This window comes from Lithobates pipiens, unplaced genomic scaffold (assembly GCF_037356315.1).
Source record: "Lithobates pipiens isolate NorthernLeopardFrog02 unplaced genomic scaffold, aLitPip1_a1.2 Scaffold_1, whole genome shotgun sequence".
Taxonomy (NCBI): Eukaryota; Metazoa; Chordata; class Amphibia; order Anura; family Ranidae; genus Lithobates; species Lithobates pipiens.
In genome coordinates, this window is record NW_027507685.1 from 130,384,309 (window position 1) to 130,396,766 (window position 12,458).

General features: G+C 39.6%; 1 protein-coding gene across 2 annotated transcripts in view; it reads left to right on the forward strand.

Moving 5' to 3' along the window:
* The window catches only part of PNPLA7 (patatin like domain 7, lysophospholipase), a 620,671-nt gene that overhangs the window by 572,096 nt on the left and 36,117 nt on the right, over positions 1-12,458 (forward strand). For both annotated transcript variants that reach the window (XM_077476726.1, XM_077476735.1), the window contains 3 exons: positions 1,242-1,358; positions 3,275-3,423; positions 4,406-4,558. In XM_077476726.1, coding sequence (XP_077332852.1) covers positions 1,242-1,358; positions 3,275-3,423; positions 4,406-4,558 — 419 coding nt within the window. The remainder of the gene's footprint in view (positions 1-1,241; positions 1,359-3,274; positions 3,424-4,405; positions 4,559-12,458) is intronic.

Consider the following 12,458-nt stretch of genomic DNA (forward strand, 5'->3'; position numbering starts at 1 on the left):
AAATATTGTCTGCTGGGGCTGGTGGAACAGATGTTAATCCACAGAGCTAAAAAAATACTACTATCCTTATTACTATACTATGCATGTAAGGCCATTACGATGAACTGGAAACAATCATCTCCCCCCTCTGTCAAGTTCTGGAAGGGTCTGGTGAATGCCAGTTTGCCCCTTTATCGAGCCACCTACGAGGGCAGGGGTTGCCCACATAAATTTGAGAAGGTGTGGACCTGCTGGTTGGACGATAGCACTACCACGACTGAGGCAGTAACTAACCTTTAGATCACCATTACGGTTGAATTATGGTAATAGACTGACCCAGGTACTACATGTATTTCTATGATATACTATACTGCACTTATGTCGTTGAGCACAGATTATCCTACTTTTACCCTCTCCCCACATTGGGGTTTAGATAAGTTAGGTTTGGTTGTTTTCGGTCTTCCTTGGTGAGGCCTGTTGTTGTTTCAGAGGAAGACCGAATTTGTTGTGTTACCTGATGGGTTTTGCTGCGGTCTGTAGCCGCATCAGAGTGTTTGCCCCTGTGTGGGTACTGTTGGCCCGTGTGTGGGCGGTTTTCTGTACTATTAAAAAACTCAATAAAAACGATTTTGCAAAAAAAAAAAAATCTAATACACCCCAGATTCACATGTACAATTACTCATAATAGAGTTCCATTCTGGTGGCGTAGGTGAAAGGTTCCTCTACTAGTTTCGCGGATTGTCTGCTTCTTCAGGAGGAGGTCTATATGGTAAATAAATAGTGAACAATTCATAGCAATTAACAATTAATATAATTACACAGTTACAGTATTATAAAACCTATAAAGATAACACTTAGGATAAAGGGGATATAGGGAAACTTCACTCACCCAGAAATTCTAGGAAGAAAGAGGGAGAGGTAAAAACAAAATATAGAAAAATGGGTCCCTTCTATGCTTCCCCACCGACGGACATGGGGGATGAAGTAGTGTGGTATTGGAAAGAAAAAATAAAATAAAAAAAAGTTTATATTATTAGATTAGATTAGATTTTTAATTGTCATATTTTGTATTTTTGCTATCTTTGTCATTCATTAAACTTATATAAAATTTTATTCCTTGATTTTTCTATTATTCTTATATATATTGTACCGGTATAGTCCAACATCAACTTTTTGGTTCGGGTTTGGTATAATGGGCTAATTACCTTTCAGACTGATTCCTAGTAATTGGACTAATATAAGTTATTGATTTATCTTTGCAGGGAGTCTGTGGCGATATGTCCGTGCTAGCATGTCTCTCTCAGGCTACATGCCACCTCTTTGCGACCCCAAGGATGGACACCTACTGATGGATGGGGGATATATCAACAATCTCCCAGGTACACAGTTTTAAGGAGAGTTAATGAAAAAAAAAAAATGAAATCTATCTCTGTTTTCTTCAGCCCTAGGTTTAGTTAAAAATAAAAACACATAACTTACAGTTAGCATGTGCCCCTTGTGTTAAAGTCATTGTAAGTGCTCTTTTTAAAAAAATAACAAACAGGATATACTTACTTGCTCTGTGCAATGGCTCCTTGCTCCCCCAGAGAAATGCCCCCATAACAAACCTATTGCTCGGGGGGCACTCATGCGTGCTCGCTCCCGAGCCCTGCTCTGTGTTTCCATTGACACACACAGCGCAGCTCAGCCCCAACCCCTGCTCCCTCTTCACTGGCTGTGATTGACAGCAGCAGGAGCCAATGGCTTCTGCTATTGTCTCTGACCCAATGAGGTGAGAGAGAGCCAAGGGAATAGTTGCTCTCATGCACATTGCTGAATCTAAATCGGGCTCAGGTAAGTATAAGGGGGTGCTGAGGGGAAGCTGCCTGCAGAAGTTTTTTTTAACCTTAATGCAGGGAATGCATTAAGGTAAAAAAAAAAAAAAAAAAACGTCTGCCTTTAGAACAACCTCAATGCTTCTCCTTTCAGTAGAAATGTTCTTCTGTTCTACTTCTGATTTCTACTGAAAGCAGTAGAATTGGCACAAGGGACAGATCATACTAACTGTAAGATTTGTCCCTTGTGCTGATTTTTTTTATTTATTTTTTGTTAGCTATACCTAGGGTTTAAAGCTCCTCTAACTGACAACCTGGATGTGTGCATGCCTTCCCCTTGTCTTTTAAAGCACTATTAAACCCAAAGGAAACATTTATTCTATTGCAGCCTACCAGTTCTTAGATGTATTGGCTGCCTTAGTTTACTTTTTTTCAAAGCTTTCTTTCCTTTATTTTCACTTGATGTCTGTTATTTTTTTTTTTACAGAAAAAAGCCACCCCTGCCGGAAGAAGACATTGATTATTGCAAGCGGCTGTAGCAGCTGTTAACAATAATCGAAGGGAATACGGCATGCTGGTTGTACCCAAGTTGATCGTTTGCCAGCCTGCGCATTATCTGTTCGAATCTCGGCCAATATCCGCTAAACCGGCTGAGATTCGAACCGTGTATGGCGGGCCTAAAGGTTCCAGGTCAATGTTCTCTCCACAGTGATTTATTGTGATGCTGTGAATAGTCTACATTGCCTGTGCACTATTATCTCTTGCTGTTCAGGTCTTATACAAGCACATAGGGATTATGGATACACGTGCTTCACTCTTTGCTAGCTCATACCAAGCTGTATTGAATTTTACTTACCTAGAGACAATCAACTAGTAAAGAGGCATCACCAAGCTTCCTCATTACAAAACAGAGCATGCTCTGGAAAACGAAATGTCATGGAAGCAGTGTTCAGTAAATGCTAATTTGTTACAAAGATATCAGACAAGTAGTGAAAAGGATACATGTTAAATCAGTTTGTAAACTTGAACATAACATGAAAATAAAGGTAACTAAAAACCTTTAACAGTTTTCCTTTAAACATGAGAATTCTTTTTTTTAGTATTCAAAACTGTCCTTGTAGTTGACAGCATTTTTACAATAATTATTCTGTCACTTTTCCTTCTAATTAACTGTCAGTATGTTTTGTCTTCATTAAGACGTGTTGTGCAGTGCAATAAGGGGAGTGACGAGATCCTTTCATTAAACAGATTTATATGGCTATAACACTGTACTATATCTTCTCTGGTGCAGAGTGGAGATCTTTATTGTTTTAGTTCAAATGTGGGCCACACAGCTGATATCTGGAGCTTCAGGCAGGCTGGTACTTTCTGGTTCCCCAAAATATGAAAAGCTACAGATAGCCCAATTCTAGTATTACAGTGACAGGTTACCATTAAAGTGACTTGTGACATGCTATCATTCTCTTTTGGAATTCCAATAGCCGATGTAGCCCGTTCCATGGGTGCCAAGGTGGTTTTAGCCATTGATGTGGGCAGCAGAGATGAGACCAACCTGACCAATTACGGTGACGCCCTGTCTGGCTGGTGGTTGCTGTGGAAGAGGTGGAATCCACTGTCAGAGAAAATCAAGGTGAGCTTTCTCGGTGATGGCGGTAATCAAACTGGCATTTCTTCCAAGTGGAGATGTGCGGACTTCATACTGTGACTGTCAAGGGAAGTGATGCGAAAAGCTCAGAGCAGCCATGCATTCACCTGGAGTAAACAAGAATAGATTTTCTTGTTCAGGCATTAGCCGCTTTGGAAGTGAATCAAGGTTGTTGTTTTTTTTTACCAGTTCATTTATTTGGGAGCACCATTTTTTTTTTTTGCTGTGCTTTCTTTTTAGAGTGCTTTGAGTTTTTTTAAGTGCACCAGGTCTGGTACACAACTGTCTTGAACATGTGAAAAGATTTAGGATTATATCCACTTATTCTCGTGAGCAATGCCCCCTCACCACACAGGGCAGCCAAGTGCCAGACCTACAGTGCAGATCAGCTTAGTCAAAAACGTAGCCTCCCTAACTGAACCATGAAGGAGCCGCAAAACACAGATGATGTTTGTTCTCTCCACTCCTTTAAAGGATATGTAAATTTGCTAGATGCTTCAGAAACTATGGATCATGCTACTAGAAAATAAGTGGGTGGAGAATTTTTGTTCTGTCCTTAACTTCAGCCCCAGAAGGATTTGCCCATTTAATGACCAGGCCATTTTTTGGGCTACAGCACTGCGTCGCTTTAACTGACAATTGCGTGGTCATGCAATGCTATACCCAAACACAATTGATGTCCTTTTTTTCCCCACAAATAGAGCTTTCTATTGATGGTATTTGATTACCTTTGCATTTTTTGTGCTATAAACAAAGGGCAACATTCTTTTTTACTTTTTTTGCTATAATACATATCTAAAAAAATGAAAACACATTTATTCATCAGTTTAAGCCGATATATATTCTTCTACATAGGATCTGTTTGGGGAGTTTGCCTGAGACGTCTAAAAAATGTATGCAATTCCTTGCTAAAGTAATTTCTGTTGCACTTGTGTATATAAGCTCATTAATGCTGTTCCCCCTGAAGGTGCTGAATATGGCAGAGATCCAGACCCGGTTGGCATATGTGTGTTGTGTGCGGCAGCTGGAGATGGTGAAGAATAGTGAATACTGCGAGTACATTCGACCACCAATTGACAGATATGGCACCTTGGAATTCGGCAAGTTTGATGAGATTTGTGTACGTATCTCCGCATTCATTAGGGGGGCAGATGTAGCAGATCTAACTTTTATACGATTATGTAATCTTCTAAAGCAGCACCGGGGTCGCATATTACTGCTGCTGACCTAGTGGTCCCTTCCAAGGCTAGTCCACTTATTAAGTAATAATTCATTGTTGAATCACCCAGATTGCTGTGGCCCCATCCACCTACTGTGGCCATTACCAGAAAGTCATACTCTACCTTTTTGATTTTTTTTTCTTATTTATTCAAAGGTAACATGGAGGCTGCCATTGCTGTAATCTCCTTCTGAAAGCTTGTTTTCCCTGCCTGTCATGCTGATTCAGGGGCTTCACTACTTTCTAAGCCACTAGCTAAGAACATATGGTATATGCAGACCAGGAGTTTTGAATTGACTCTGGATTTCCAGATCTGTTTGTTTCAGATTAGTGTCCCAAAGTATTCAAGCCAAAAACAACCAAGCAGCTAGCATTTTCTAAAGGATTTAAGTTATGACAGCCTCAGTATTCTTCTCAATACAGATCTCCTTTAATGAGAGTGCATCTTTAGAGTACACCTCTCATGATAGAAAAATGAAGGCTGTCAGGTCTGCTCTCTCTTTCTAAATGTTAAATTATAGTGTAGCGCTATATAAAATGAATTTAAACCACTTAGTGATGTGACAATAATATGTAAGTATCAAGATTACATAACATACAAGAGTGCTTGCCCAAACTACCCAACAATTGCATGAATAATAAAAAATAGTGAAAAAATTATAATGAACCCAAAAAAATTAAAATGTGAAAACAGTCCAAAGAATTTGTTATTCAATTCAATTAAGTCCAATCCACACGTGAGAGGGAAAGAGCCATCCACCTTCGTCCTATGAAGACCACATGCAGGCACCCCGTGGCATATCCGTCACCAAATGAGATGTAGGCTTACCAGATAGAATGGATCCAAACGAATATACATTCGAAGGATCAATCAAAACTTCAGAATACTCTCATATAGAGTTGTCCAACGTAAAAAGGCTCTCCTGGAAATTCTCAATCAAATATTCAAACGATGGGAAAATCTTCCACTTTAAACCTCAACGCCCATTATAGAACTCATACAGGAAGAAAATGAGGGCCACAATAGTGTAAATCCGTTTTAAAAAATTTAATAGAATAAGTAATGAACTTACATGGATCCAAATGAATAAAGCGCTTTTATCATAAAAACAGAGCTGCAGTAGGAGTCCCGACGCGTTTCGTCCTCAAAAGACGTCATCTGGGGTACTACTCCACTGCAGACCAGTTGCTTATATACTTAACTTACTAATTTGGGCGAAAATTCGATCTGCCTGTGTCACCGCATATTACTTCCGGTTCGACCAGACATCCGGCGTGCGTTCCACGCCTCGTTGCTGTGTTGTTTAATAATTGACCCCGTATTAATATATCCCCAAATAATGGAATAAAGCTTATCTTGATAGGTATCAAAACCAGCCTCATGAACATTCTTAAATAGAGAGAAGTGAGTATTTTAAGATCGTGACTTTATGCATGATACGTCACTTCCGGGTCACGAATACCAGTAAGCTGGTTGACCAATCAAAGGGCCAACCCACAAATTATTCCGACATCACTTCCGCTTTTCGCTGAACTGCAACGGAAGTGATGTCAGCCAAACAAAGGCTGAGACGCACCACGCCTCCGGAATTCCCACGTGAGGATACGTCGAATCCCGGAAGTGATGTGGATAAAAAACGTCCCGACGTCCACCCGCAGCGGGACGCAAACAGAAGTGCGCTGGAGCGCACTTCTAATAAACTAAACTTTATTGTAAAGATGACAGCAGATAGTCACGCCCTACTCCCAATTGTTAATGAAACGCAAATAGACGTGCGCTTGAAGCGCACATATTTAAACCGGAACCCATAATAATACCGGGTCCAAAAAACAAATGGAGGGGAAAAGAAGACAAAAAATATTTTATATAATCATTTAAAAATAAAAAATAAAAATAAAAAATACACTATCCTCATATTAAAAAGATAAAAATATATGCTGAATTTAAATTTAGCAAAAATAATTGCATGCCAAATTGTACTTTATCAAAAATATTAAAATATACAGAGTAGACAGATTTACACCACAAACCCCTTACAGTGGAGCCCCCATTCCTGAAATTACCAGGAATGGATATACACATGGTGATACACATATGTGTATATAAGACTCACCGCAATTCTTTAAAAGCCGGTGAGTACAAAAGAACCCAAGGACCAATGCGTTGACACTGAGGGCAGATAGAATTCTATCCCACAAACAATACATTACATAAATGGCGGCTACACCGAAAATAAAATAAATAAAATAAAGTAAAAATAAAAAATAAAAAATAATAAATAAAAACATGTTCACATAAAATGAACCCCAAAAAAATTCAAGCGGCTTAGAAACTAAAACTAGAACCATCAGAACAATTACCAGCATAGATCTACCCATCATTAATGAACGCGTTAATGTCCCATTCAATATTTAAACCAAACGGAACATAAGATCGAATTGTGTATATCCAGTAGGTCTCTAACTGGGAGACACCACGAGTCATAGCTCCACCCCTCCAAGGGGGTGTGTATTTGTCGATGGCCAAAAATTGTGTGCCTGTAGGATCACTGTTGTGACATTCTCTATAATGTTTCGGGACAGTATGTTTAGAAATCTTACTTTTTATCAGGGATATATGCTCTCCTACTCTAGTTGCAAACGTTCTCGTGGTTCTCCCCACATACTGTTTCCCACACGGGCAAGTTATTAAATATACCACGTGTCTAGTACTACAAGTACAAAATGTCTTAATAGTGTGTGTTCTATTGGTTGTTGTTGATGTAAACTCAGTTGTTTTGTGCCTACCAACGATGTTAAATTGGCACACAATACATTTTTTACAGGGATAATAGCCCGTTAAATTGTGGAAAAACGATGGCCGCCTAGGTGGATTAATAACATTAGGAGCAATTAAACTCCGTAGAGAAGGTGCTCCTCTAAAGAGAACCTTTGCCTGTTCTGGCAATTTAGAGCCTAGAACCGGATCACTCCTCAATACATCCCAGTATTTATTTATAATGGTTTTAATTTGTCTATGCTGTATCGAAAAAGATGTCAGCATAGACCATCTATAAGTGTCATCCGGCTCCCTGTATGCTTTTTCCGCAACGAGAGTCTCCCTTTTGGTGTCAATAGCTTTCTGTATTTCACCATCTAGAATACTGGCATCATATCCTTTAACCTCAAATTTCTGCTTGAGGATTTCTGCCTGAGTCTTAAATGTATCAAGGTCAGTGCAGTTCCTCCGCAGACGTAAAAATTGGCTGCGTGGAACTGAACTTAACCATGATCTATGATGACAGCTGTCCAGGGAAATAAAACTATTACGATCTGTTGGTTTGAAATGTGTTTTAAACACAAATTTACTGTCCACAATCTCTATTTCCAAATCTAAGAAAATAATCCTGGAGGAACTCATTTCAACTGAAAGTGAAATACCCCTGTCATTGCGATTCAAATCATCAAAAAACTCCACTAAGGACTCTGGAGAGCCATTCCATAGGAGGAGGATGTCGTCTATATATCTAGCCCAAAGGACCAATGAAGGGTTCCGTTGGGCATAGACGACATCCTCCTCCCACTTAGCCATAAATAAATTCGCAAGACTAGGGGCAAACTTTGCCCCCATTGCAACCCCCTGTTGTTGCAAATAAAAATTATCGTTGAACCAAAAATAGTTGTGCTCCATGGCAAATTCCAGAAGCTCCACAAGGTATTCACATTGGAATGATGCCAAAGAGTCATCAAGGTTTAAGTAATGCCGGACAGCCTCAATCCCCATCCCTTGTGGGATACATGTATAAAGGGACGCTACATCCGCTGTAGCCATAATACAATGTTCATAAGGCTCAATACTTTCAAGTCTCCTGATTGTAGCCCCGGTATCCTTAAGATAGGAAGGAGTTTTTTTGACAAGGGGTTGCAAATAAAAGTCAATATAACGGCCAATTCGTGAAGTGACCGAATTAATGCCACTTACTATCGGCCTACCAGGAGGGTTTACTGGATCCTTATGGATCTTCGGTAGGTAGTAGATTGTGGGAATTCGAGGAGCAATGGGAACTAAAAATGCTTTCTCTTTATTGTTCAAAATTTTTAATTCATAGCCTCTATTTATCAGATCCTTAAGTTGTCTCTTATATAAATTCGTGGGATTGTTGGGGAGTCGTTTATAGGTACCTGGTTCATCCAGGATTCTCTGCATTTCCATTTCATAATGTTCTCTATCTAAAATCACAACCCCCCCACCCTTGTCCGCCGGACGTATAACGACATCCTTTTGTTCACACAAGGACCTAAAACCAATACTGGAAAAGGAAGGTCGGTTTACACGTCTGGCGGGCAACTTGTCTAGGTCGTTTAATACCAAGTCTTTGAATATTTTTACCGCTGGCGCAGTGGGTACAGGGGGTACAAATACAGATGGGTTAGCCAACCCTGAATGTACCGTTCCTGATGTAGCCGCTAGATAATCAGTCCTAAAGGGGTTAGTTGTTAAATACCTTTGGATATTGATTTTTCTAATAAATTTGTGTATGTCTATGAATGTACCAAACTTATTAAGTTGTTTGGGAGGTGCATACTTCAATCCTTTATCAAGTACTGATAATTCAGCTTGAGAGAAAGCTTTCTTACTCAAGTTGAAAACACCCTGTCCTATTAAACACGCCTTCTTTTTCCTCCTTTGTACTCGTTCTCCCCCTCTGCACCCTCTCTTGGATCTTGGTCCCTTTTTTGGGCGTGTGGATCCTCCCGAAAATCCTGATTTCTATAGTTGGTATTAGGAGGGTTATACACAGATGGTACATAGGTGTTATTCCTATTATCTCTGTCATATATCTCCCTCAACGGGGAGAACCTATTATGTGTAGAAACCATAGCCACGTTTGAATATTGGGATCCCTCATAATGAGGGTTAGGGGGGGGGGGGGCACGTCTGGGTGATGGAGAGTAGTATGGTGAATTGTTATATTCTCCATATTGATGAGTATTATGATTATACGGACGTCCTCTATTGAACCCACGACCTCCTCTCCTGCCTCGATTATTACCCCTTCCTCTTTGGGGGTTGTTAGGAGTGTAAGGGGTATAATGAAGTACCCTTTGTTGGGAGGATGGTGGGCCATCATACGGCCTACTACGTACTGCTTCACTATAAGACCTGGGGGGTATGTCAACCCTGTCAGGTACTACAGGGCCTGCAAATTGGGATCCCCCAATAGATTGTGGATCAATAGCAGGCACATTCTGGCTAGATTTCTGCCACCCAAAAACAGTGCCTGTCTTATAGTCGTTAACGTCTCTAGAGTACTTCTTTTGTTTCTTATATTTTTGTTCCCTGTCTTCTTTTTCTAAATGGTTCCGCAAATTAGCGGAAAGAGAATTATATTCCGGGGTGTCCTTATAACCCCCCAATTTATCCTTAATCTCTTTAATTTCCTGATCAAGGAGAACCATCCTGCTGTTTTTCCTAGCAATCAGGAAGCCCAAAAGATTGGTTCCTGCTTCATTAAAATATTTGAACCAAGTGTCCAAATCAATTTCACCTTGTTGGGGATTTACATCCCACCTGAGACTTCTTGGGACCATGTGCTCCGCAATATATTGTTGCAGAAACACTATGTCCCATTGTAGGTGGAGTTCAGATGTCATAATATTCTTAAGTCTCATAAACATCCCTCCCACCTCTGTATTGCTACCAGTTGCAACAAATACACCGTCCGTGTTAACCTTGTGTAAAGCTCGATATTCAAAAATATCCATCTCCACAGTGACTTGTTAGAGAAGAGTGAAGGGAATATGCAGCAATGTGTATATCCAAACAATGTGTATCCAAAAGAACTGTCAATGACAATCAACACTGCGCTAACCCCAAAAATTACACATAAAAAAGCTGCCAACACAATCACGAGGATATACAGTAGTGAAAAAAATTCCAAATGTTAAATTATAGTGTAGCGCTATATAAAATGAATTTAAACCACTTAGTGATGTGACAATAATATGTAAGTATCAAGATTACATAACATACAAGAGTGCTTGCCCAAACTACCCAACAATTGCATGAATAATAAAAAATAGTGAAAAAATTATAATGAACCCAAAAAAATTAAAATGTGAAAACAGTCCAAAGAATTTGTTATTCAATTCAATTAAGTCCAATCCACACGTGAGAGGGAAAGAGCCATCCACCTTCGTCCTATGAAGACCACATGCAGGCACCCCGTGGCATATCCGTCACCAAATGAGATGTAGGCTTACCAGATAGAATGGATCCAAACGAATATACATTCGAAGGATCAATCAAAACTTCAGAATACTCTCATATAGAGTTGTCCAACGTAAAAAGGCTCTCCTGGAAATTCTCAATCAAATATTCAAACGATGGGAAAATCTTCCACTTTAAACCTCAACGCCCATTATAGAACTCATACAGGAAGAAAATGAGGGCCACAATAGTGTAAATCCGTTTTAAAAAATTTAATAGAATAAGTAATGAACTTACATGGATCCAAATGAATAAAGCGCTTTTATCATAAAAACAGAGCTGCAGTAGGAGTCCCGACGCGTTTCGTCCTCAAAAGACGTCATCTGGGGTACTACTCCACTGCAGACCAGTTGCTTATATACTTAACTTACTAATTTGGGCGAAAATTCGATCTGCCTGTGTCACCGCATATTACTTCCGGTTCGACCAGACATCCGGCGTGCGTTCCACGCCTCGTTGCTGTGTTGTTTAATAATTGACCCCGTATTAATATATCCCCAAATAATGGAATAAAGCTTATCTTGATAGGTATCAAAACCAGCCTCATGAACATTCTTAAATAGAGAGAAGTGAGTATTTTAAGATCGTGACTTTATGCATGATACGTCACTTCCGGGTCACGAATACCAGTAAGCTGGTTGACCAATCAAAGGGCCAACCCACAAATTATTCCGACATCACTTCCGCTTTTCGCTGAACTGCAACGGAAGTGATGTCAGCCAAACAAAGGCTGAGACGCACCACGCCTCCGGAATTCCCACGTGAGGATACGTCGAATCCCGGAAGTGATGTGGATAAAAAACGTCCCGACGTCCACCCGCAGCGGGACGCAAACAGAAGTGCGCTGGAGCGCACTTCTAATAAACTAAACTTTATTGTAAAGATGACAGCAGATAGTCACGCCCTACTCCCAATTGTTAATGAAACGCAAATAGACGTGGGCTTGAAGCGCACATATTTAAACCGGAACCCATAATAATACCGGGTCCAAAAAACAAATGGAGGGGAAAAGAAGACAAAAAATATTTTATATAATCATTTAAAAATAAAAAATACACTATCCTCATATTAAAAAGATAAAAATATATGCTGAATTTAAATTTAGCAAAAATAATTGCATGCCAAATTGTACTTTATCAAAAATATTAAAATATACAGAGTAGACAGATTTACACCACAAACCCCTTACAGTGGAGCCCCCATTCCTGAAATTACCAGGAATGGATATACACATGGTGATACACATATGTGTATATAAGACTCACCGCAATTCTTTAAAAGCCGGTGAGTACAAAAGAACCCAAGGACCAATGCGTTGACACTGAGGGCAGATAGAATTCTATCCCACAAACAATACATTACATAAATGGCGGCTACACCGAAAATAAAATAAATAAAATAAAGTAAAAATAAAAAATAAAAAATAATAAATAAAAACATGTTCACATAAAATGAACCCCAAAAAAATTCAAGCGGCTTAGAAACTAAAACTAGAACCATCAGAACAATTACCAGCTCTCTCTTTCTAAAACATGCTAATTGCCTGCTAAT